General features: G+C 40.7%; 1 protein-coding gene across 2 annotated transcripts; it reads right to left on the reverse strand.

Annotated features, from left to right (window-relative positions):
• Positions 1 to 12651: 12651 nt before the first annotated feature.
• Positions 12652 to 26171, reverse strand: Lyve1 (lymphatic vessel endothelial hyaluronan receptor 1). 2 transcript variants are annotated; one of them, XR_007213039.1, is made up of 7 exons: positions 25853 to 26171; positions 20901 to 21072; positions 20520 to 20659; positions 15637 to 15930; positions 14224 to 14302; positions 13483 to 13733; positions 12652 to 13438 (listed from the first exon to the last, which is right to left on the reverse strand). XR_007213039.1 is itself a non-coding variant. In XM_048360934.1 (6 exons), exons 1-6 carry the CDS (start codon positions 25935 to 25937, stop codon positions 13547 to 13549), a joined length of 957 nt encoding a protein of 318 aa, XP_048216891.1. In that variant the 5' UTR covers positions 25938 to 26171; the 3' UTR covers positions 13446 to 13546. The 2 variants fall into 2 exon arrangements, 1 of the variants encoding a protein (XP_048216891.1); XM_048360934.1 differs by lacking the exon at positions 12652 to 13438 and having other exon boundaries at positions 13446 to 13733.
• Positions 26172 to 27091: the final 920 nt, after the last annotated feature.

The raw sequence follows: 27091 nt of genomic DNA on the forward strand, positions 1-27091 counted from the left end.
TAGTTGTTTCTTATAATAGCTTTGTTCTTGCATATGCATAGTGAATGTAAAATAGAGTACTACAATATCATTATCCTGAAACAAAGGAGATTAGGAATCTTCCACAAAATAGGATTTGTGAAGTTATTTTGTGGCAGGATAAGGGAACTTTTATTATTAATTAATTAATTTATTTATTTTGCTAGCCTTGAGGCTTGAACTCTGGGCATGGTACTTTCCCTGAGCTCCTTTTGCTCAAGGCTAGCACCTTGCCACTTGAGCCACAATACCACTTCCAGTTTGTTTGTTTGTTTTTCTGAGATTTAGTTGAAGATAAGAGTCTCACAGACTTTGTTGTCCAGGCTGGCTTTGAACTGCCATCCTCAGATCTCAGCCTCTTGAGTAGCTAGGATTATAGGCATTAGCCACCAGAACTTGGCTTATTTATCTTATATATTACAAAAGTATAGGGAAATAACTTGAAGGAAACTATGTGTAAATCTCACTAAGGACAAAAAACTTTCTTGATCCTTTTATGCAAAATGAAGGTAATTGAAACCCCTTTGTACAACTATTTAAAGATAATTTAAAAAACATTTTGAGAAGAAAAAGGTCTATTTGGGATGAAATTTGTAATATGCTTTCAGAATTTCGTAGTTTATATAGGTATTTTCCAGGTAATGCAAATGTGGAAGCTTTAATGAAATTATAGTAAATACACTCCCATAGTAAAGTCAAGCAGATTTGACTCCTGAAATGCTATATGTTTTTCTAGGAAGGTATGTGTGATGCCTCCTATTTTTTGGTAAGGTCACTCAGCACTTGTGACAGTACTGTGAGAATATTGGAGAAGGATGGGAGTGGAATGGACTGGAAACATTGTTAACTTCCTATATGTCACTAATAAATCCTAAAGTCAACAACAATCATCTGGCCCAACATTCTTCTCTTCCCCATGAGGTAACTGAGATCTAAAGAGGGGAAATGATTCACCCAAGGGCCAGACAGCAAGTAACTGAGTTGGGGTAGAGTCAGATTTCCTGGCCTGTAATTTCGTGCCTTTTCTCAATGCACTACCACTTTCAATTCTATCAGTGTAGACGAAAGATGAACAGCTTTATACTACAGTCGAGGCTAAGGCTTCATCTTCTGGAATACCACACTCAAACCTCCTGAATCTTATTGATTGCTTTCTTTTCTGGCTGCTTGTCCTCAAGCTTTGTCCTTTCATCTCTGCTTTTATTTTAAAGACATCTGGGAAGTTCATTCATTCGTAGCTTTAATTATGTTTATTGGGGTGATTTCCAAGTCTGCATTGCCAGTTGTCCCCTTTTGTTGTGAAAAGGCCTAAGTGACTCCATCTTAAAAATCTAAGCTTGCTCTCCCCTAAATCAAGAGGTTACACAGAAAGCGTGCACAAAACTTTTTTTTTTTTTTTTTGGCCAGTCCTGGGCCTTGGACTCAGGGCCTGAGCACTGTCCCTGGCTTCTTCCCACTCAAGGCTAGCACTCTGCCACTTGAGCCACAGTGCCGCTTCTGGCCGTTTTCTGTATATGTGGTGCTGGGGAATCGAACCTAGGGCCTCATGTATCCGAGGCAGGCACTCTTGCCACTAGGCTATATCCACGGCCCAACACAAAACATTTTTTGAGAAAAACTGCTGAATGTCTGAAATGGAGGATGTATGTGTTAGATATAAGCAGAGATTGAAGTTTAACTTTAGGAATGCGGTTTAGCCCTCTGCTAACAAAGTTTTACTATAGCCCTCTGCTAACAGAGTTAACTATGGCTCTCTGCTAACAAAGTTAACTATAGATAAGATTAGCCTATTTCCCTCTGCTTGTTTAGTGTGATGTATTGTTAATCAAACATATGCCTGACTGTGTGGAAGTTTCCCCAGATTGCTTAAGAGTTGTTTGTTTCATGATATAAAAAGACTGCTAGATTGTGCCTCTGGACCTCTCAGTGTCATCAGCGGAGGTCCGAGCGAGCTCGCAATAAATGCCTCTTTGCTGTTTACATCGGTCTTGGTCTCTGGTGGTCTTTTCGGGGGTCCTGAACACGAGCAAAACAATTGGCCTTCCAATCCAACATTTCCATATTGCCAAAGAATATCGCCCATAGGAATGGACGTGCCATAGTAATGACACCAAACTCAAAGATTTCCATATCAAAGTGGCATCAGGATTCTAGAGCATTGATACTGGAGTCCGCAATAATGACTGCAGAGGTCACAGTACCTGGAGAATTCTGTTGTGGCTGGATGAACAAGTACTAGACTCCGGTAGATCCCAGAGGAAGCAGCATTGTTGATGGCTTACAGGCCATCTAGGAGATTACCAAAACTCAGCTGTGTTGGCTGGCAAAGTCAGCAGCACCTTGTTGGGTGTGTCAGTGCCAAGAAGATAAAGAAGTAGGGCTTTGTCGAGACAGTGGACCTGGGAGACAGGATACGTAGAGGCAAAAATCACAGAAAGCAGTGGAGAAAACTTAGTGCCACGTAGAAGGCAACCTCCATGGCTGATGCACACATTTGTTACCTGTTTCTAGATAAGCTTGGAGGGTTCCTGTGTCTCTATCTCTTTCTATATCTCTCTCTTCAGAGAGGGGATTCCTGCTTTAACAGATGTAACTTTGTTCCCCCAGTAAAATGTGTGAACCCAGCTGTAGTAACCTCATCTTAGTGAGATGAGCACAAAGGATAATTGGAAAGGGGGCATATGAAAATAGGGAAATGGGAGTCATGATGGGAATATGTTATAGTTTGAAGGCATTCCGATCTCTGACCCTGAGACTTTTCTTCCATGCAAATGCATGGAGAAAACATAACACAATTTTAAGATATTTGCCCCCAAGGCTGTAGTTTTATGCAGCTTTATAACATCTAAGTCTTTGCTATGACCATCATTATTTATAATATTGACTGCTGCTGAATGGTAAGTTCCATGATGCACAGCAAAGTACTCAAATTAGGTCTTGGTATTCATAAAGATTTTACTTTAAATTGAATCTTTTCTTTGATTGCCAAAGAATGCCAACTTAGCTGAAGACTAAGTACAGCAGAAAAAAAAGTATCTGAAACTGCTTGTAAAGAGGCCTACTTTCCAGAAAATGATGGCATTTAGTACAGAAATCCAGATAGCTAAGAAAGTATCCTAGACTTCAAAACCTAAAGAATAAAAATCTAGAACCCAAAGAATCAATATTTTTCCAGTATTTATTAGGTTGGTGATTGTTGAGGGTGTTCAGCTTTCTCAGTTGACCATAGTCCAAACACGCTCTGTTGTTTCCTTGTTAACACGTGATGTTCAGAGGTGAGTCACTGGCCAGCTCACAGGGTAAATAAAGAACAAAGGTATGTTCTTTATGTAATCTTCTGACTAGTACTCAGCTGTTTCCTACAAGAGCTGTATGTTGAACAAGAGAAAGCCATTAATAGAAATCAGAACTTAGGTGGGCATGCGCAGTCATCTGTAAATCTGTAAATCATCTTAGCACTTAGCACTTAACTGGTAAAAAGGTATGGTTTGCAGTTCATGAAATATCAAAAGACTGCACATTCACTTACTATTTATTGAGAACCTATTTTGTGTATGCTAGCTTTCCATGAAATACACAATATGGCACATATTAGCAGGGCTATATGAACAAATTGCAAAATGAAGATTCATTCCTGTGGTGGGAGACAACCTTTTAAAGAAACCTGAAAGCTCCCAGCTTCCTACTGTTCATGCTTTTGTGTCATCCTCTGAGAGTGAGCTGGACATAGTGACTTGCTCCTACTCAGGAGAGTATGACAAGAGTAAAAGGATGTCATTTCCAACAGTAGAGCTAAAAGATTATGGCTCTTAGACCCAAAGGAACATAGACTCTATAGTTTCCCTCATTGGTAATAATTAGTACACATCTAGGATAGTCCTAGCAGAAAATCACAATAGCTCAATAGCTATGTACATACGAACACATAAGATGATGCTAAGTGAAACAAAGTGAAGTGAATGGAAATAAATGGTTTACCATTATCATTATTTTCAATGTACCATCTGAAATTATGCCACTTTCTTTTGTCTTTCTTCCCTAGGGTTTTACCCCTGATCTCACTGTTACTGATTTCTTCCATATCCTGGGTATTGGGTACATGTTTATTGGAACTAGGGAAGGGAAGGAAAACATCAAAATGGAGAGAAAAAGTGTAAAAGGAGAACCAATGCAACAGTAATACTTAGAAAACTATATGCGGTAATGCAACTGCACAACTCATGGTAGCAGAGGGAGGGGGGATTGGGGAGGGGGGAAGTGTCAGGGATGGCTATACCTTTAAGACCTGGGAGTGTGTGGCCATTATCCACTCCTACCTTCTCCCCGGGTCTGGAACCTCCCCGGAAGAGGGAGCTAAGCCAGCCCCGCCCTTCGTCTGTAAGCACGTGTGCCACCATGGCACCAGCCTGAGCCCAGGGGCCCGGTCCTGGGGGACTGTGATCTCCGCCTCTGCGGGAAGTTTCATGATGTCACCGTGATGGACAGTTCATCAGCCAATCGTTAATACCCAGTTAGTCCCTCCTTTTCCTGCCGCCATTACTGTTATATAAACCCCTCCCCTGAATAAAACTTCGGGAAGCTCCTGAAGCTTACTCCGAGATGTCAATGCTTACCTGGCCTCCTTGGTGGGTATGGGGTGGGGGAGGCATTCTCGTGGCCACACCGGTCCGGAGCTTACCCATGGCCCTCGCTGCCGCATTACTTCCTACTGGCCAAAGGCTATGCGTGAAAGCAAAAGGGGAACACACGGAGGGGGCAAATAGGCCCGGGATCTCCACAGAATGGGGTTTAGAGTTAGCCCGGCAGGGAAGGAGGGAGAAAAATGAGGGTGGAGGTAACAAGTTTGATAAGAAATGTACTCACTGCCTTACTATGAAACTGTAACCCCTCTGTATGTCATTTTGATAATAAATTAGTTAAATACAAAAGAAGATTATGGCTCTTCTCTGTCCTGCTCTTTCTCTGGCTCTTCTAGCTCTCTGCCTGTGAAGAAGTATGCTGCTATTTTATAAGATGTTCCAATAGAGATGTCCACATGGGAAGGAAAGAACGGCAGACAGTGGCTAACAGCAAAGAACTAAATCAACAACCATCTGAGTGAACTTGGAAGTCATTTCCTAATTGTCCAGCCCTGAAATGACTCTACCCTTGGCCAACATTTGGATTATTGCTTTGTAAGAGTCCCTGAAGCAGACACCTAGATTACTAACTCATAGCCCATGAGAAAACAAATGTTCTTAGTCATTAGGGTTTGAAGTTTATTTTGCAGTGAAACAGTTAAGAAAAGCAAAGATGATTGAAACTGAAGGAAAAGCACTTTCAAGAGAAAGTATAGTGCAAATGCAACATATCCCTCCCCATAAGCAGTCATCATTTCAAAGTATAGAGTACACAATCATTATCTGTAACCATCTTATCTTGCAACAGCACACCAGAACTTCTTACTCCTGTCTACCCATGACTTAGAGACCATCAGCTAGCGCCTCTTACCCCTTCCTTATCACTGTTGTCCTCAGCCTCTGGTATCCACTATTCTCTACTCAGCTTTTATAGGTTCCATGGATGAGCAATGTCATGTGGCACTTGTCTTTCCGTTCCTGACTTGGTTCAGTGATTATCTCCTGTTCCAATTATGTTGTCACAAAGGACAGGATTTTGGCTGAATAATATTTGATTTGTGTCCGTGTGCATGTGTGTGTATAGGTGCACACACATGTGCACACACATCACAATTTAGGTTTTCACTTTTTGGCTATTGAGAATAGAGTGCAAAAAATACGGTAGTGCAACATACTGGCATGGCTTCCTTCAGACATAGCTAGTAGGGAGACAGTTGTATCACACAACGTTTCTGTTTTTAATTGTTTGACCTCTCTGTGCCTTTACAATAATTCAAAGTTCGGATTATTTTTTTTCTTGTAAAAAAAGTTCCTAGAGGTCTAACTCAACTATCATCACCTTTATGAAGGTTTCATAGATAAAACACAAAAGTCAGAGTGGCCAGGTATACTTGCAACTTGAGCTACTCAGGAGAATGAGGCACCCTGGACATTTTTGCAAGGTCTTGTCATAAAATCGATTGTTTTTTGTCTAAGCAAAAGGGCTGGGGGCATGTGCAAGCAGCCTGTCCATTGGATCCTCAGTGCCATGACAAGAGTGAGGAGGGGATGAAAAAGGGCTAGAGTAGTTTCCCAGTTTCTTGTCGCTTAGTGGTGGTCTTTGTATGTAGAGCCCAAGAGTGCGATGAGAAGAAAGAAAATGGAAGGAAAGGCAATGGGAAGGCAGAAGGAACTAGATCGGGACCATAGGGGCTTTTCTACTCTTCCTAGCAATGTGTCCTCCTTATCCTAATTGCATCTCAAGGAGTTATATTTTATAGTGGATTGGGAAATGGCAAGCCTTTGAGGGCTCAGTGCAAAGTGCTTGCCCAGTAAGTGCAATATCCTGGGGTTTGATTCCCAGTACCCAAATGGGGCAAAATACAGTTAAAAAAAAAAAGACAAAAAAGCCCAAGCCTTTGACTGGTGCTTATCAAAGAGTGAGTCTTCTTTGGGCCAGAAGTTGGGGGATAGAGCATCAGTGAATCTGGAAAGTGAGTTTTTCCTAAATTTTATTTTCATAGACTTAGTTTATGACTATATCCTAATTTTTTTTTTTTGGCCAGTCCTGGGGCGTGGACTCAGGGCCTGAGCACTGTCCCTGGCTTCTTTTTGCTCAAGGCAAGCACTACTTCTTGAGCCACAGTGCCACTTCTGGCCTTTTCTATATATGTGGTGGTGGGGAATCAAACCCAGGGCTTCATGTATGAGAAGCAAGCACTCTTGCCACTAGGCCATATTCCCAGCCCCATTATATTCTAATTTCATATTCTTTTTTTATTAGTTTTCATGAAATGATAGTAATGTTAGATAGTATAATTTTCAGATGGCCTCACTTGAATAAAAGCCCCAAACTGGAAGCTCTTTGTTATTTCTCAAGTTTATTTACTTGTTTGTATGTATGGGATCTGGGATTCAAACTTGGTGCCTGGCTTTCTGGCTTGGCTGGTGCCCTACCATTTGAGCCATACTCCAGCTCCTTCCCCACCCCCCCTCACCCCCAAATTAAAGAGGAATCATTGCTCTGCAAAATAGGCATCTTTGGGATTGCTCTTAGTGGGATGCTGTGAGTGGGCTTGAAAGCAACAATCTCTAATTAGCATGAATGTGCCTAGTGTCCAGATCTCGGCTTATATTAGTTTGTAAAAGAAAGGGGGGGGGAGAGGGAGAGAGGAAGAGAGAGAGAGAGAGAGAGAGAGAGAGAGAGAGAGAGAGAGAGAGAGAGGAGAGGGAGGGGGAGAGGGAGAGGGAGGTCTGGGAACAGTAAAGGGACATTAGATTAAAAACTAAGGAAAGTAGAATAAGGCGTTGAGTAACGCCTTATGCAGGTTCTTTATTTGTGTCAGATGTGCCATACTAATATAAGATGTTAATTACTGGGGAAAATGGTGCATATATGAAAACCCTGAGCTATCTTCACGATTATTGTTGTGTAAATTTAAAACTTCTGAAATCAGCAGTTCTCATTTAAAAAAGTAAATGGTCTTTTAGAAATTAACTGGGAACATCTCCAATCACTTTGGCACTGTGGAAATTTAGATATTTCTTTGTTAACAGAGAGAAGAAGATTCCTATTTGACTTTAATGTTATTAAAAATGTTTGTTCGGCAAGCCTGACTCCACATATAAACTATCATGGTGGTAGACTACTAAATTTTGTTTCCTTTAATAACAATATTCAGTTAACAAATAATTGCTTTTCATTATGTTGGGAGACTTCAAGCATTTTCCATTTGGTATGAGCGATTTTATGTTTCATAGTAAGGATTTATTTCATGACTGTACATTATTATTGTAATTATTATTATGTTCTTACACATCTGTTCTTCTCTAAGCAATGGTTTTGCTTTGGGCACTCACTGAAAGTAACAAAACAGGGGCAAGAAAACATAGAATTCTTTGGTCTGGAAATCAGGGTGGTATAATGCTGTTTAAGCCAAGGGCCATTTATAGGACTCAGCTGTGTGTAGGCAACTGCCTTACTACAGCGTTCTACCTTTACAAATCAGTGTGTCTTTATTGGGCCCACATGGATACCTTAATATTTAATAGTGACATGGTCTTTTATATAAACACACAATTTCAGAAAAGACTTCTCCTTAGGATGGAGTATCTTTGGCCAAAGGATTATAAGTTTGGGCCAGGGAGGCAGGCATGCAGAAGAGACACTTGGGGGCAGGGAAATCCCTTGTATCCTCTGAAGACATTCTCACAAGACTGTCTACCTGCCTCTTTTGCAGACTGACTTTAGTAAGCTGGAGCATAGACCTTACTAAGGTACTTTTTGTATTCTAATTTCTTTTTGTTCAGTGGTGAATAAAAGAATTTGACTAGGAAGGAGACTTCTAGACCAGCTAGACTAGCTAGAGATGGGCCAGAGATATTTATGATGGGTTAAGTTTACCTTGGTTCCTTCTGAGCCTCAGATTGTCTGACCATATCCGACATGGTTGGTGTTGGTGTGTATATCAATGGAAGATACAGGTCTCCAAGTTCTTCAATGAGTTTCTTTTTCTTGCCACAAACAAAGAAAGACTCCCTGAAGTTGACACAGAAGTTTTGTTTTTTGTTTTTTGTTTGTTGCCAGTCCTGGGCCTTGAACTCAGGGCCTTAGTACTGTCCCTGGCTTCCATATTGCTCAAGGCTAGCACTCTACCACTGGAGCCACAGAGAAGTTTTGAGTTGTTTTCTTTGTTGTTTCTGGCAAGTTCCCAGTTTCACGGTTGAATATTGGAATGACTTCCATCCATTCCTATGTTATTATTTGCTAGAAAAGCGTGGCATAGAGGAAGGAAGGAATATGGGTTTTTCTGTCATTCTGGCTTGGCATCAAATCCTACCTTTACCATGTACTAAGATCTAGACCTCAAAAAGTGATTTAACTCTTCTAAAAGTCCAATTTTCTCTCATGCCCTGTGCTCTCTTCGTTTGTTTGCCATATTTCTTTTTTTATGTTGTTATTGTTCTTAAGTAGTTGTACAAAGGAGTTGTCATTCAACAAAGCAGTTTATGAATGCAAAGTGATTTGATCAATGTTATCCCTTTCATCATTCTTACCCATCCTTCCCAACCATCCCTTCCTTCACTTAACTTTGTAGGATATGAATTAAATATTGTTTTGCCATTTAACAAAGCAGTTTGTGAATATAATGCATCTTGATCTGTGTCACTCCTTTCAACATTTTCATCCCCTTTGGCTCACTCCTTCCTTTATTTTTCTTAATTTTGTTTTATATATAATGAAAATTTGACTGTATCCCCCCCACTTCCTCTCTTCTTTCATCTACTCATCTCCTCTTGGCACCAAGATTCCCCCATCTTGCCAGTACATATTTGCTAGTGGTTACTTTGTTGGGCTTTGACTTGGTCTTTCTAAAGAATTAAACTATTTGAACTCTCCATAGAGCTTATTGTACTTCAGTTAATTCATTCATTGCATACCACCCAGTGTGTTTACTCAAATTTATAGCCACCTTCTAGCTATCACAAGAGAGGAAAACCATGCAACTTCTCTGGGTCTGGTTTACTTCACTTAATATAATTTTTTCCAAGTCTTTCAATTTCCTTACGAATGGTACATTCTTTCTAATGAATGAGTAAAATACCATTGTGTATATATACTGCATTAAAAAAATCCATTTGTCCATTTAGGGGCATCTGGGTTGATTCCATATCTTGGCTATGGTAAATAGTGCTGCAGTGAACATGGCTGTGCTGATGGCTTTAGTGTAAGCCTTGTTTGTGCTCTATTGGATAAATGCACAGGAGTGGAATTGCTAGGTCATAGAATAGTTCTATGTTTAATTTTGAGGAATATCCATACTTTCCAGATTGGTTGAACAAGTTTACATACCCACCCAGTAGTGTAATATAGAGTTCCCTTTTGGCTGAATCCCCCTCCAGAATTTGTTAGGATTACTTTACTTGATAATGGCCATTCTAACTGAGGTAAAGAAGAATCTCAGTGTTGTTTTGATTTGCATTTCCTTTATGGCCAAAGATGTTGAACATTTTTCACATGACGATTAGACATTTTTACTTCTTCTTCTGAGAAGGATCTCTTTAAATCATTAGCCCATTTATTATTTGAGTTGTTGTTTCTTTGAGGGTTTATTTTTTGAGGGTTTAATTTTTTGAGCTTTAAGTAACCATATTTCTTTGGAACTAAACCTTCCTATCATCTTCGCTAAAATAAAAATGAATAAATAAAATTTCAATTTTAAAATGAATGAAAAATAGGAGTTAATGATTCTTTTTGTTCAAGGAAGGTATGGAGATGAAATTTAGTAACATGTGAAATGACTATCAACTTACTAGATGCTCAGCAAAAGCTTATGTCCTCCCTTTCTTTTGCTTCCTTTCTCTTCTCTTCAATCTCTTTCTCTTTCCTTCCTCCCTTATATAATAGTGTGTTTACATAGGACATTTAGGATATGGAACAATAACAGTCATCCTGGGGTTCTTTAGAGTATTAAATTCAGGATAACCCTCTCATAATAAAATCCACAGTTGCTCAAGTCCCTTTCACAAAATGGTATAGTATTTGTACTTATTCTTTGTTATCCTACATATACTTTAAATCATATCTAAATGACTTTTAACATCCAATATAATGTAAATAGTTTCTATATAGTATTTTTAAGAGAATTAATGACAAGAAAAAGGCTATGTGTGTTTTAGAGACACATTCTATTAAAAAAATTTTCAATCCACTTGGTTCAGTTTGTGGATAGAGAACTTTCTGGGGGTGGGCCTGTGTACTGTATATAGCTGTGTGGGGCTTTTTTTTTTCTCTTCCACTGTCTCTTCAAAGGGAGAGGGACATAGTTGGGGACATAGTTGTCCAACATTAAAGAAGGGACAATGGCATGCTAATATAGAGATGATGCCCACAGGATGAAAGATGTATGGAAAAATTGATTCTTTTTTAGCTAACACATAGAGGAAGAACCACTACTTTGGCTCTTTTTTATTTCCATTTTCACTCCCGAGAGCTAAATGAAACTAATAAAATGTATGGACGACAAAGCAGAATTTCAAACTCACACACATACAGGCTCAGGCAGGTAATAGCTATGGATGAAAAGATGGCAGTAGTATGAAATCCACAGGAAATGGTACCTTTCCTTTAGGATGAGGGTGCAGTGGAAGACTGTGGTAGTATGACAGAACGTACCCTATTCAAGGGGAACAGGCCTTACTCAACATCAGCTAATTATTGCCCTGAGAGAACGTAGGTCTTTGTCTCCAGATTTTCCCATTTTTCCCCCCGCCCCAAGGGAACCTAGAGAAACACATGCACATAAAATCTCTTAATTTTAATTCTTGGTAATTAAACTAAATTTAATTGTAGGCCAACCAAGAAAGACTATCCCATGGGTTATGGCTTCTCAACTATAAGGACCCACAGGTGCTCAAGTCCCTGGTGAGGGAGGAGGATATTTGACACTGTATATGTGTGTGGCTGGGGCAGGGCAGGGGAGGTGGGAGTGTAGATTCCAGACAGAAGAAACGAAAGATAGGGATCCAAGATAAATAACCTACCTTGAATATCTGGCTTTCCTCTGAATTCTGAAAATGCATTGAGATGTAGTATCTGAGGCCCAAGTAAAGGTCTAATTGTGTGTATTTGATCAATTTAAAATGAAATCATTTGAAGCAAAGATAGAACCACATGTTAATGTATATATTGCTGGGTTCATGTATGTTTCTGTTTAAACAACCAAAGGAGTCAAAAGCACAGAGTGTGATTTGTTTCTTTAATTTTGCATGAGGGATATAATTTTTATGTAAATGAGAGAGCAAAGAAAACTTCTAAACTTTTTAATTTCTGTTTTGGCACAAACATATCTGCATCTTGCTCTTTTTGCTAGGGAAACAAGAGCTGGTGATACATACGTTATTGGCATGTAGAGGTAATAATGTACTTTTTAGTTATGTTAATAATAAATTAAGGTTATAATAGTTGATACAGTAGAAAAATGATTAATCTCAGCAGAAAAAGTTAGTTCTGGAAATAGATAGGTTAGGGATATCAAAACAGAAAAAAATATTAGTTTTAGACTCCACTATGGCAATTTTTTGATGAATAATAATATTCAATAACAGAACAAATACCTTGCATAGCACCTGAAATATACAGGTTGAGCATCTGTAATCCAAAAATCCAAAAACTGAAATGCTTTAGAAACTTTTTGAATGTTAATATGCTGCCCCTCAAATGGAAAATTCAACACCATGAAACAGTTTCTTGCACAAAATTATATATATACATATATATGCAATATTCTTAAGTCTGAAAAAGTCTAAAACACATTTGTTTCTAAGCATTTTAGATGAAGGATATTCTACCTGCAGGAGATATTTGGCAGCTACTCTTCAACTATCATTACTTTGTTTTTGTCAGTCGTGAGGCTTGAATTGAGGGCCTGGGCACTGTCCCTGAGCTTTTGTGCTCAAGGCTAGCTAGCACTCTACCACTTTGAGCTATAGCTCTACTGCCAGTTGTTTGGTGGTTAATTGGAGATAAGAATCTCACAGACTTTCTTGTCTGCACTGGCTTTGAACTGTGATCCTCAGCTCTCAGCCTCCTGTGTGTGTAGCTAGGATAATAGGTATGAGCCACCAGCACCAGGCTGAATCTCATTACTTTTTAACATATTAATTTCTTCAATAATAATTTCTGTGATTCAGATAAAATTAGAATTTTTTGAGTACTTTTGTTTGTTTCTTATCAAAGTTTATTCTTCCAGAGAAAATAGCAGCAGTAGAGAGAAAAGAAAGTATCTATGTTCTAAAAAGTGATTTCAATCAATTTACTCAGTGAAGGATACCTGGACCCTGTGTTTATGCCTTTGCCATAAACCTCATTGTCAGTATCCTGGCCTCCTACACTCTATTTATTTTTGCTTCCCAGAGACTAGGTCTCAAGTCATGCAGCTCCCCATGGGCTGTAGTTGCTGAGCTTTCCCTTCCTCTCTTACTTGTGTCTGGCTCAAGGACATGCCAAGTGTGTTTCCTTCTCAAAGTCACAAAAAGGCTCTGAGCAGGCTGGCTGGCCTGGTCTCAGGGTCTCTGGCCCTCAACTCAGGCAGTGTAGGGGTGGACTGTATAAGGCACGCTTGATAGTTCCTTTCTGTCACTGGGATATTACTAGGACATAGGCTAGAAAGGCTGTGGGAAGCTGTGGAGGTAGGAGGAGAGGGTCCAGGAAGGACTGCAGTGAGGAGAGCCCTCTCTTTGAAGAACTCTACAGTTGTTTCCTTTTAGGAACCCATGGTGGACATTTTTCTTTAGTTCTTTGGCCCTTTCACTTTCCCCACCTGGACATTTTTCTTTAGTTCTTTGGCCCTTTCACTTTCCCCACCTGGAGCCAGGGGACAAATCAGGAAAGAAACCGGCCTCAGGTGTGTGCCTTCTCTGCTCCTTCTCTAAACTTCAGCTTCTAGACAGCGCACTGTCGTTTTGGGTGGACTCTTTGGATCTTCAGAGGTCTTCTCAGTTTTCTTTGATTCCTCGTTGGCATTGCCATCGTCAGTCTTCTCTTCTTTTACTACCTTGGTTTCAATCATTTCTTTCTTTGGATTCTTGTTTGTAAAGGGGAAGGCTTTCACATACCTATAAGCATACACAGAAAATGACAGTGAGAGGCGTTAGAAACGTAAGGCAATGACACATATTGGCACAGTCCTCCCCCACACTGTGCCTTTATTTCAGAGCCCTGATAAATTGTGCTTGCTTATAAACACATCCCCACCTTAGTGGATCAATCTATAGTGGACAGTATCCTCAGGCACAACTTTAGACACAACTCTTCCACCCAAAACAAAGCAAAAATCAAATATAGCACATAATATTTCCCTAGTTAGTGATCTAGTCATTTTATATCTTAATTTTCAAAGGGACAGTCACTGATGTCTTTGCTCTGAATGACATGCCTATGCTGAAATAGTTGGTGATCGTGAGGACAGGGGAGATGAGGAAAGGCTTATGGAATAAGAGGTGTATCATCAGCTCAACCAATCAGAGGCCAAATGACAACCTCAGAAGAACATAAGATAGGGAGGTAAAGAAGGTGATAAGACTAGCAACGTGCCAACGACCTTACCTTTTGATGTAACAAACTGCCAGGCCAGCTGCAGCACCAAAGAAGAGGAGAGCGAGCACCAGCAGAGCCGTGGGGACACCTGGAGGAAATAGACAAGGCCTGTTGGTCCTTTACTCACACATTGGTGTGTGCACATTTAAATGACCCATCTCAACTCTGCATGTGGAAGAGAGAACAGATAATGTGGGAGAAGAGCCTCTTCTGTAACCATGAATAATATTGGGGTTCTCACTCACTACCTCTCTCTCTCTCTCTCTCTCTCTCTCTCTCTCTCTCTCTCTCTCTCTCTCTCTCTCTCTCTCTCTCTCCTTTTTTTTCCAGTTCTGGGGCTTAAACTCAGGTCTGGGCACTGTCCCTGAGATTTTTTTTCACTCAAGGCTAGCACTCTACCACTTGAGCCAAAGCTCCACTTCATCTCCAGGTTTTCTTGGTGCTTAACTGGAGATAAGAGTCTCATAGACTTTCTTGCCTGGGCTGTCTTCAAACACTAATCTTCAAATCTCAGCCTCCTAATTCAGTGGCATGAGCCACTGGCACCCAGCTTCTCATTTACTTCTTTGCATCATGCCTACAGAACCCAGAGCCTTGCTGCTCATGTGCTCTCTATTCTATGGACTTCATATATATATATGGTTTATTTCCTCTGACCTTATGACCCAATCTAGTCAACAGGCCTGCCTGAGAAAGGTGTGTCTGAAATAAAGTCTTAGAAGTTAGATTTTTCTATTTATAGTAACATAATTTTTTTGTGTGGTACTGGGGTTTGAACATAGGTCCTTCATCAGCTTTCTTGCTTGGCTGGTGCTCTACCACTTGAGCCACACTAATAGACTTGCTTTTTGCTGGTGATTCTGAAGATGGAGTCTCTTGGACTTTTCTTCCTGGGCTAGCTTCAAATTGTGATCCTGTGGATCTTAGCTTCCTTAACTAGGGAGGATTACAAGTGTGAGATACCAGAGACTTGACTTTTCAAGAATATAGCTCTTTTATACTCATGATCTGTAGCTTGCTTGCTCTTTAAGGTTCTTCACAGCTCTGAAATTCTATGGCTTGACTTTATCAAAGTTGAGTTTGCATTACATCTTTATCTGTAACTGGCTGAGTTTGAGTACCCATATGAAGACAGGCTGGATTTTGTATATCATCTTTTTTTTTTTTGCCATTTCTGGGGCTTGGACTCAGGGCCTAAGCACTGTCTCTGGCTTCTTTTTGCTCAAGGCTAACACTCTATCTCTTGAGCCACAGTGTCACTGATGGCTTTTTCTATATATATTGTGCTGAAGAATCAAACCCAGGTCTTCATGTATAGGAGGCAAGCACTCTACCACTAGGCCATATTTCCAGCCCCTCGTATATCATCTTATTACATAAACACACACATCCACCGCTAACATAGACCCAGAAAATGCTCACCTCCAAACCCAGCAGCTTCATTCTTGAATGCTGCTTCACTTTCAATAGTTGGTTCTGTCTCTGTAGCTGCAGAACTAGTTTCTGTCAAAACTTCTGTTACACAAATCAGCTTTGTCTTCCGTGGAATGGAGGTGGTGGCTGGAGCAGGAGTGGTAGCCAGAGCATGTGTAGAGTAAGTGGATGATGAGGAGGAGGAGCTGTCACCCACAGTGAGCTCTGCTGTGGGCGTCACAGAGTCAAACATGGGATCAAAGGTGGTGACGGTTTCCGGGAGGCACGAGTTAACCCACGTGTCTGTTGGGAGAGAGAAGAATCAAATAAGACATTGTATTATGACAGACTCTCAGCTATTCTCCCCTCTAGTCTTTCTACCCATCAGGCTTCTTACACTGCAGCCAGAAAGCTTTCACCAAAACACAAATCTCATCATGTTACTTGACTGCTTGGTGGACAAGGCCCTACATGGTCCAGCTCCTGCCTCTGTGGAACTCATTAGCCTAGGCCTTTTCTCACTGCTTCTGCCCTGCTGAAATCCCTTCAGGTCCTTGGCAAGTTTTCTCTCTCATCCCAGTCTTCTTCAGGATGCTTTATTCACTTTTACAACTCTTTGCTCTTTACTTAGCTAACTCTACCTATCCTTGAGGTGTCAGGCTGACTATACTATGTCCTCCTCATACTGACTTTTTGACTAGATTGGGTCCCCGGGCATATGTTCTTGTCCCTCCACATTCTTCTCTAGTGACAGTTCTCAATATACTGTGACTCACTGAACTCTGAACTCCCTGGAAGCAGGAAGTGTTCTGACTTGGTTTTCATGGAATGTCCACTGTGGTTGACACATAGTGCATATTCAATAAAGATTGGATAAAGAAGGAAGGAAGGACAGAGGAGGAAATCAATAATTACATGTGATGCCACTTCAGGATCAGATCTGTTAAAAACAAATTTCTCTGTACTCATAAAAAAATGTGAAAGGAAGCATTAAAAAAAAAAGGAATTCAGAGGAGAAGTCATTTACATGGAGTATGGAGGACCAATGTGTTCATGCAACAGATAGTTATGGAGCACCCATGCTGCTAGGCCCTTTTCGAGGTATTAGGCACATGTAACAAGGGTGACAGAGTCCATGACTCTCTCTCTCTCTCTTGCTCTGTGAGTGTATGTGTGTGTGTGTGTGTGTGTGTGTGTGTGTTTGTTCTGCAGAGCTGAATACCAAACTCAGGACCTTGTACTTGTTAAGCAAATGCTCTTCCACTGAGTCAAATCACTAACCCCTAGAGTCCCTGTTTGAATGGGAAGCATAAACAAAAAAAGTAAGCCAGAAACCGCCCCCCCCCCCAAGAGGACGTGGATTAAACTGGTAAGGGTGGAGGATGGAGGATGAGGGATGCTTTGGGGAGGGTGATAAGAGATCTCTCCAGGAGGTGACACTTCGGCTGAGACCTGAATGGTGGAAAGTAGCCAGTCATTGAAGATCTAGGGCATAAACAATTCACGTGAAGGGAACAGAAAGTACAAGAGGCAGAGAGCGGTTGGATGAACTGAGCCCATTCTATGAATGAAAGGGCCAGTATGGCCGAATCAGAGCAGTAGTCATCTGGTATCAAAGGGGGAATAGGATATCCTAGTCAACAGGAATGTGTGAGCCAAGAACCCAGAAGTTAGGAAGTAGACTCAGATGAGGAATATGGCAGGAAATACAGAAAGTTCAGAGTGATGGGTGGGAGGAATGTGAGTGTTAGAGAAAGAGACAGAGACAGACAGAGATTGAGAATGTGACCAAATGTAAGCACTAAGCAAGGCTAGGAAGAGAGTCAGTGCTAGAGAAGCAAGATTCATAATTGCCATGTTAACAGATCTGGAATTGATTCTATAGGAGTTTTCATATACATTCACTTTTATGCTCAAAAGACCTCACAATGTATGCCATGCTCTCAAATGGGAAGTGGCCCAAGGCTGTGGAGCAGAGGAGTCAAGTGGCTGCCAGTGTAAGAAAGATGAGCTGCAGAGGGAAGGGATATAATCCTGGAGCAAAGAAGAATATTGTTGCAATTGTGCAGAAATGAGAGACTCCAGAAACATCAGATCCTAAAATTTAGATATTAAAGGGACTAGCAACAGGACAAAAAGCCATTCATGGAAGACTGATTGAATAAACTATAATAGAGCCACTCACTGGAGTATATAAAAAATGAGGCCAATAAAAACAAGAGATGCCTCCATCGATTGATACAGAGTAATTTCTAGAACTTAAGTAGAAAAAAAGATCACAAGCAAAGCACCAGCTATGGTATGCTAGTGTTTTTATAAGGAAAGGAAATAAAACACTCCCTGTCCCCCTTCCTTTATTCACAAACAGCTTGGAGGGATAACCTGCAATGAATGGGAAGGGTGAGTCACGAGTAGAAACAGTACAGGAAGATTAGAGGGAAGACTCTTCTCACTACTTTCTTTTTAAAAGTACATTTTGGACATTGGGCCATATAAATGTCTTACCCATTCAAAAATAAAATAAAATAGGACAATAGACAAGCTCTAAAATTGATCACAACCAGGAGCAAATGAGACCAATTCACTTCAAAATAAGAATATGATTATATAGTGAATATTTTTTTGTGGGGAGTAACTGGGAGCTTAACACCCTCACTTGGATTCTTTTTGCTCATGGTTGGCATTCTACCACTTGAGCCATGCCTTCAGTCTGGCATTTTGCTGGTTAATTAGAGATGGAATCTTGTGGACTTTTCTGCCTAGGCTGGCTTGGAACTGTGACCCTGCAGTTCTCAGTCCCCTGAGCTAGAATTATAGGTGTACGCCACCAGCCCTCAGCTGGGTGGTGATTTTTTAAAGATTCAATTTTGCCCCCAATTTTCTTACCTAACATTATTAAAGAGCTATCTTCTAATCACTACAAAAGAAATTGTAAACTTCACTCAGTAGGTTTGCTATTGCTCATGTTTTGTTATTTTGAAACTATTTTAGAGTAAGAAACTGGGACCTAAGATTTTCAATATAGGCAGCAAATACACGCAAACCTAAAACAAAATAAATTATTATATTTGATTTGGAAACATCAATGGCAACTTGACACACACACACACACACACACACACACACACACACACACACACACACACACACACACACCCCACTTCGCTGTCTATTGAAAAGGACTGAGAAACAATGAAAACTCCAGTGGTAATGAGAATAATTTGCATATGGATCTTGATTTCTAACGAAAATTTTCTATTAAAAGGAACCAGGGCTCCTTGGAGAACTAAGTATTTCCATACTTGGGACAGAGAAAGTACAAAACGAGCCTAGGACATATTATAGTGCTGGGAAGCAAGGAATCAAAGAATTACTCAAAAACTATTTGGATAAAGTGAAAAGCCAAGTAGAAGTTTCTCTGATTTGATGACTTAGGACAATTTGAGCAGCTGAAAAAGTGAGAAATAATGATAAAAAAAACTATTGTAACACATTGAATAAGTAAATTTGCATGTGTCTGTGATAGTAAAATAGTATAAAGTGACGGAGAAAAGTGTGTATGTGCATATGTCAGTAGTAATGACTGATCCTGGCAAGGTTCATCAATGGCTGCTTAAACTGTTAGGTAAAAGATAGTTTGGGGTTAGGATGTTTGTATGGGGTCAAAATATATTATAGAAGATCTGTTAATTGCAAAGGGGAAAACAAAAGCATTGGAATTTCATTAGAGGAGTCTGGTAGTCACCACTTGAATCAATAATCAAAGCTAGAGTAAATAATGAGACAGATTGTCATTAAGTGCCTTTTGTTGTAATGTGATCCAAAGTATACAAGCTTCTTGAGTTTTCAGGATGCAAGAAATACAGGGTGAGATACAAGTTAAAGAAATGACAAGGAAACAGACAAGTGAAAGTCTTCTTCCTCTTTTTTTGCAGGCCAGAGGTCTGGCTATCATATCACCATGCTGACAGCTAGTAAAATGGCTAAGCAGTTAAAAGGCAGGACCAGTTGACAGGCATGGGATAGTTACAAGAGAAGCAGTCTAGTCCCCTAGATTCTGTCTCCATAATAGCCAGCCACAAGAAGGGTTGGAGATGTGGTTCAAGTGGTAAGTGCCAGCCTAGTAAAAGTGTGAAGCCCTGAGTTCAAATTCCAGTACCAGCAAAAAAATAAGAGAGTCAAATATAGCATCTGAGTTTCTTCTTTGTTAAAGAAATGTAGGACAGTAGAAAAAAAAAAACAGATAGTGTCAGAGTTAGAGCTGAGTGTGAACCTTTGTAGTAATCAGACTGCTATGGGTTTCATGTTGATTTTAGCCATTGACCATACACTCGAGCCTCCAGAGCTGTGAGCTAAATAAGCCTCCTTATTTTAGAAAGTACTCAGCCTCGGGCATTTCATTATGGTGATGGAAAATGGACCAATATGGAAACTGGTCAAGTATATATGCATCCTCTGAGCTAAAAATTTTTAAATCTCTAAATTAGAGATGATAAAACATTCCTCATAGGGAAACTGTCGAGGGTCAGTAAGAAAACCAGCATGTATATTGCTTAGCCTATAGTGGAGGCCTCTCTCTCTCTCTCTCTTTCTGTTGCTGTTTCTCTCTGTCTCTCTCTGTCTCTGTCTCTCTCGCACACACATTTGTTTCCTTCCCATTGGTTTCCTGTTTATGTTATAGGACTACAGGATGTGGGGATGGTAGAGCTGGTAAATGGGCCTCCTTGGGATACTCTTCTTAGGTATTTTTCCTACCTTTTTCCTCTGAAAGGTACATAGTCTTGGAAGGACTAGATGACTTTGCTAAGGTTGTGTCTGCTGCTGCTCAGGTGACAGAGCTAGAGATACTCAGAGAAGACATATCACAAGGGGAGACTGGGGGTTTGACTCACCAGATGAGTTGTAACAGTAGGCCTTAAACTTTCGGCTCACTGGAGCATTCCAAGTGAGGACGCCAATACCATTCTTCCCACACTTAGGGTTGGAGAGAATCCTTGGGATGACAGTATACCGTTCTCCAACCCATCCATAACTGTGAAAGGACACACATGAGATGAATGGACCAATCTATTACTGAACAAGGACACAGAACCAAGCTAGCCCTGGTGTCCCATGTGTGTAATGCCAGCAATTGGGACGCTGAGATAGGTGAATCACAAGTTCAAGGGCTATATAGTGAGATCCTGTCTGAAAACAGACAAACAAATGCAAAAACAACCCAAAACACTGTCAAAGGAGATCCTGCAGCATTTGAAAATCTAGCTGTTACTCACTTGCAAGTCTCAAAGCCAAATTTCTGCGCTGCTGCAACCTGGTCTTTGCTGGCTAAAGTTAGTCCCAGCAGCTTACAGGCCTCACTGGCTTCTGTGAAATTCATCTGCAGTTCTGTCTTTTTGCTCACAAGGGTGACGCCCATAATTCTGCATGGCAATGAGATGGTAAGTTCTGCAAAAAAAAGGCACACATCCTCAATTGGTTGCTGTCTGTTCCCAGACCTTGTGAAGCGCTACTGTCTCCATGCAGTAGTAAAGTCTGTGTGGCTGGAATTGAATTTAGAATAATAAGACATGCCATGAATTTCCCACAAGGAGAGCCTACTGGGTTAGATGACTGTGTTTCTCTGGTCCAAACTGTAAGGGTATTTTGTTACCCCCAAGGCTTTGGCTACAAGTTTCTGGGGTGGATAACATAGTTTGCTCCAAACCTGTTTAGAATCTGTAAAAATATGAGAAATAACATTCAAGGCTCTTGTTGATAGAATGATTAATAATACCAGCAATAACTCCAAACCAATGTGATTGATGACAACACCATTTCTGAAAGGTGGTAAGACGTACATGTTAGAGCAGAATGTGAGTTCTTAGTTCCAAGTCTTGTCTGACCATTGGGGGGCAGGCTCACTCAGAAGTTCCTGGAGGAAGTGGGCAGGAAATCTTGCATGCATGGTAGAGAAACTAAATATAGGAAGGATAAGTTTATTTTTCCAGTCCCAGGGCTTGAACTCAGAGCCTAGGCACTGTTTCTGATCTTCTTTTGCTCACCACTCGAGCCACAGCTCCACTTTTAGCTTTTGGGGGGTGGTTTATTGGAAATAAGAGTGTCACAGACTTTCCTGCCTGGGGCTGACTTGGAACCATGATCCTCAGATCTCAGCTTCCTAAGTAGCTAGGACTACAGGGAGTGAACCATCAGCCCAGGGCTAGGAAGTAGAATTTTAAAGTCAGATCTGGTACTTGGATTTCACCTCTACTATTTGCTAGCTTTGTAATTGTAGGGTAGTTGCTTTATCTCTTTATACCTGTTTCTTTATTTGTAGTATCAAGAGGAACAGGATCTGCCCTATCAGAGAATGAGAGTTAAGCCAAAGAGTTCTAATATGTTTAGCCCAAGTCTGGTGCAAGTTGGTTAAACTGCAGTCCTAGCTACTCAGGAGGCTGAGATCTGAGGATCATGGTTTGAAGCCAGCCTGGGGAGGAAAGTCTGTGAGACTCTTATGTCCAATAAACTACTCAGAAAAAGACAAAGTAGTACTAAGGAGTAGAATGCTAGCCTTGAGCCAAAGAAGCTCAGGGACAGCACCTAGGCCCAGAGTTCAAGCCCCACAACTGGCAAAAAAATAAATAGCCATTGATAATCTATCATCATGTGTTATCTTCAGAGCACCTTGGATTTAGTGAGTTACTGATTGGCCTTCCACAGGAAACAGAGGGGGTTGAAATGTTAAGGATGTGAATAATATTTTTACCCACAAACTAATGCACCTGATAGACATTTTGGACCTTTTCTTCCAGGTTTTAAGATTTATAGTTCTGTATGAAACTGCCACACTATACTGTACTGAACCTCAGGACTCATCCACCAACCGCCTTCACAGAGCATTTCCATCTCCCCCGCAATTGCTATGCAGAAAACTCTGTGGAGTCAATGCTCAAACATATCCCTCACATTCTTGTAGGTATTTAAAGGAAGTTTCTTCTTAGAAACATAGAGTGCTCCAAAGTCTTCGGTGTGCTGTTGCTGTGTTGTGGAGTGGAGGTGAGAGGAAGTAGTATATCTATAAGGCACAGTATTAGGGGATGGTTGCTAGCTCCCAGACCCTTCTCTCACCAAGACAGACCAGAGAGCCAGCACCCCAGTAGGAAGGGTGATGTACAAGTGAGGAGACAGACCAGCAGCAGTACTGCCATTTGTACTCATAGTTACTCCAATGCTTATGGCTTACTGATGTCACTCTGTGCCTAACTTGGCCTCTTTTAGAGAAAACTGAGGCCTGGGGAAGGTAAGTATTTCTCTGAGCCCACTAACATAGTGAAATTTAAAGAGTAGATTAGAGTCACCCCACTTTTGCCTCTCTTTTTTTGTTTTAACAGTACTAGGATTTGAAGTTAGGGCCTTGTGCTTGCCAGATGGCACTCTACCACACCCAAGTCTCTAGCCCTGCTTTTTGCTGTTTTTTGTTTGTTTGTTTTTCTTTTTTGAGATAAGGTCTCACAAGTTGTTCTGCTTATGCTGGCCTTGAACTATGATCTTTCTGTTCTTAGCCTCCAGAACTTAGGTTCTTAACTGTGATTCTGCTGTCTTCTACTACTGTGCTATAGGGAGACAAAGACAGACAGACAGACACACACACACACACACAATTGACACATAGAATTTTGCTTATTTATCTCAAAGCCTTGCTATTGCTCAGATATCTTATGGTGCTTCTTTGGAAACTGGCTGCAGAGGGTGTTTATTTATTGCACTATAAAGCCTTGCCATTCTTTTATCACACTGATCTTTAAATATTATTTGGAGCCACAGGGGTGGTGGCTCATGCCTATAATCCCTGCTACACAGGAAGCTGAGGCAGGAGAGAAAAATAGCAAGACCCTATCTCAAAACAAAATTAGAATAATGATGGACCTGTTCTGGGAGAATAGATACAGCTTTCGATAGATCTGCTATTGTTATTTGGTTGTTAAGACCTTGAACAAATTAGTATTGTTACCTGTAATATAGAGGTGATTATATTTTCCCAGATTTTTATTCATAATTAAATTCAGTAACTCTAGCTAGTAGAGTCTGGATCCATAGAATACAGTTAAACTATTAAATGAGAGCAATTAATTATATTAATTTTATGCTCTCCTATTGGGTTTATAGATAATGACACAAAACTGGAATCCACAGAGGGTATTCCAATAACTCCATTCTTAAGATTTCCATGTAAACAGCAGACATAGGCTATGTATAGTGCTCATGCCAGCTACTTTGGAGGCAAAGATTAGGAGAACTGGAGTTTAAGACCAACCTAAGTAAAAAGTCAGACAGACCCTATATTTACAAACAAGCTGGGCATGGTAGTATACATTAATCACTGCTACACAGGAGGCACAGGTAGAGGAATCAAAGTCTGAGACTGGCCTGAGGAAACAGTGTGAGACTCTATCTTAAAACACACACACACACACACACACACACACACTCTCTCTCTCTCTCTCTCTCTCTCTCTCTCTCTCTCTCTCTCTCTCTCTCCTAAAGCATAAAAGGTTAAAAGCATGGCTCAAGGGATAGAGTGTGCAAGATACTGTGTTCAAACCCTAGTACCACAAGAAGAAGTAAAGAAAGGATGAAAGGAAAAGAGAGAGGAAAAAATAAGTGTAGTTGAAGCAATATGTGACTGGGAATCAGATAGAAGTGAACTCAATGCTAACTTTTTGAGAAGATTAAAAAACACACACGGGTGTATACCTAACTCTATCTCTAAGCCTTCAAAAAGTTTTCACCTTCATCCCCACTATCCCGCCATCATGGCTATGGAGCCTACTGTTCTTCTAATCTTTCCTTTCAACACCACCATTGTGGAGGATGGTGCGGGGTTACTGGGTCATTGTCAAAGTATGACTTCCAAAAGAATTTAAATAACGGCAGAGTTGTGGGGAAATGGCAATAGTGTCTCTAGGGGAATGAAAGAGGACCAAGCTTGCTTAAAAGGAATAGTTCTGAGCCAGGACCCCGAGGCTCACACCTGTAATCCTAGATACTCAGGGTGCTGAGTTCTGAGGATTGCAGTTCAAAGATAGTCCAGGCAGAAAAAAGTCCCCGTGAGACTCTTATCTCCAATAAACTACTCAAAAAAGCCAGAAGTGGTGTCGTGGATCAAGGGGTAGAGCGCTAGCCTTGAGTATAAAGAGGTTCAGGGACAGCACCCAGGCCCTGAGTTCAAGCCTCAAGACCAGCATAAAAAATTAAGTAATAAAGTAATAATTCTGCTCTTTGGAGGGGAAAAGCCAATCATATAACTCCAATCTCCATTAAAAAATTAAAATATTCCCATAGAGGAAACAACTCTGAATGTCCTGACATATTTATATCTCAGAGCATCTTCCAATAGAGGAAGGATAATCTCCCTTTAATGAAAGCTCTCAGGGTTTCCTTTGCCTAGAGCTGTAATAAGTGATTTGTGGTTACACTTTTTGCCTACAGTGCAGAATGAGGCTTCTGTGTAGACATCTGAAAAGACTAGAAATTCCTGGATGTCATTCCTTTGGTTAGGGACTGAGGGCAAATTTTCAAACCCAAACTTTTACAGAATTCTTTCAGTTAATTTACTACATATTTTAATTTACTACATATTAAATTTACTTTGGAATAAAACATTGCATTTCATTTTATAGTATGTAAAGCAATTATACAGGCACTTTGAGAAACATAAAATAGGCCAATATTTAATAAATATTACCCATTTTTCTCCCCATAGGCTTGATGGTTGTTTTTCCAATCATTGTTTGCTTCTCTTTCTGCTGGCTAATTGGAGACAAGATTCTCTTGGATTTGTCTGCTTAGGCTGCCTTTGAACTGTGATCCTCAGATCTCAGTCTCCTGAGGAGCTAGGATTATAGGCACAGGCACCCTGGCTTTGCTTCTTGAATAAAATACTCTGAAAAAATGAATTGCTTCTCACTTTTAATTTCAAAATAGCATTACTAAAAAATATTCCATAACCAAAGATAAAAGCCAAAGTGCTATAAAGGTAAATACAAATCATTTGGGGACATTGATGATACATGGAAACATTTCTGTTGGATCAGTACTCCAATTAGATCTTCTACTGACCTTGAGGTTCTTCAACTGACCTTGAGGGTCTCCCCATTCCCAGCAATCTATGGTCAGGAGCACAATGGGCTGAGGACAATTTCCAAGTCCTGTGTCTCTTGTTGGGAAATATGGCAAAAGACCGTACCTTGAACTGAGACAGAGCCTTGAACCAGGAGCCCAGTGGTCCAGATGGAAGCGAGAAGCCACAGCAGACAGATGTACTTGGCCATTGTACAAACCCCTTAGAGCCAGGGAAGCTGTGCAGATGGCTACTGGCAGTGAGGGAGGCAGATGCTCAACCACCAGGCTTGATGGAGAGTTCTGGAAATATGCTGAAGCTCCCACTGTTTCACTTCATAATGGAGACATCCGGATTTCCCTGCTTTCAGGCTTCTGACTTGTCAAGGTCACTTGGGGGAAATGAGTGACGTCCCTTGAATGCCCAGGCTGTACTTTGTGGATGGCTTTCTGGAAAATTCAGCTAATGCTGACTCAGAAAACATACAAATGAGGAAGGCAGATAGCACAGTATGAGCTGTTGAAGGTTTTCCTACTTCACAAATTCTCTGACACTGGCTCTCCCCAGGGGCTCAGTTCTCACACTACTCAGTTATTGTTTGCAAAATCCATTCACCCATACATTCCTTGGAAAGTCCCTGTCTCTAAAGGCAATGGAGCTGTGTTTCCTTCCCTTTGACCATCTGTGATGGCTTTCTCCTCTTCATCTGCATTGCCTTGTGAAGTGTGGAGAAATGAAAGCTCCTGAGAGCAAATGCCCACCTGCCTCTCTCTGGGATGTCTGGTCTAGGTTGGAAATCTCACCACCAGTATGGGGGAATTCCCTTTTCAAAAACAAACAAAACATAGCCACATAAAAATTCACATTTACAAAACACAGGACCGATTACAAACCCTTATACCTTTATACCTTACAAAAGAACTTTTGACTTTACAATAATAATCACCACAGGAGTTCTTTACATAATTTTTATTTTATTTTATTTTTTTAACAATTTTTTTTTTTTTTTTTTGGCTAGTCCTGGGGCTTAGACTCAGGGCCTGCACACTGTCCCTGGCTTCTTTTTTTGCTCAAGGCTACCACTCTGCCACTTGAGCCACAGCGCCACTTCTGGCCGTTTTCTGTATATGTGGTGCTGGGGAATTGAACCCAGGACTTCATATATATGAGGCAAGCACTCTTGCCACTAGGCCATATATCCCCAGCCCCATAATTTTTATTTTAATGATTTCTGTTACATTCTGGTGGGCCAATATTCAGCTAAGATTCGCCCTTTTCACTTGAGGAATGTGAGGAGTATCAGTACTGTGAAGTGTAGTGTGTACTCTATGCTTTCTGAAGCAGGTTTTCAGTGGTTTTGCCCTT

This window comes from Perognathus longimembris, chromosome 13 (genome assembly GCF_023159225.1).
Source record: "Perognathus longimembris pacificus isolate PPM17 chromosome 13, ASM2315922v1, whole genome shotgun sequence".
Lineage (NCBI taxonomy): Eukaryota > Metazoa > Chordata > Mammalia > Rodentia > Heteromyidae > Perognathus > Perognathus longimembris.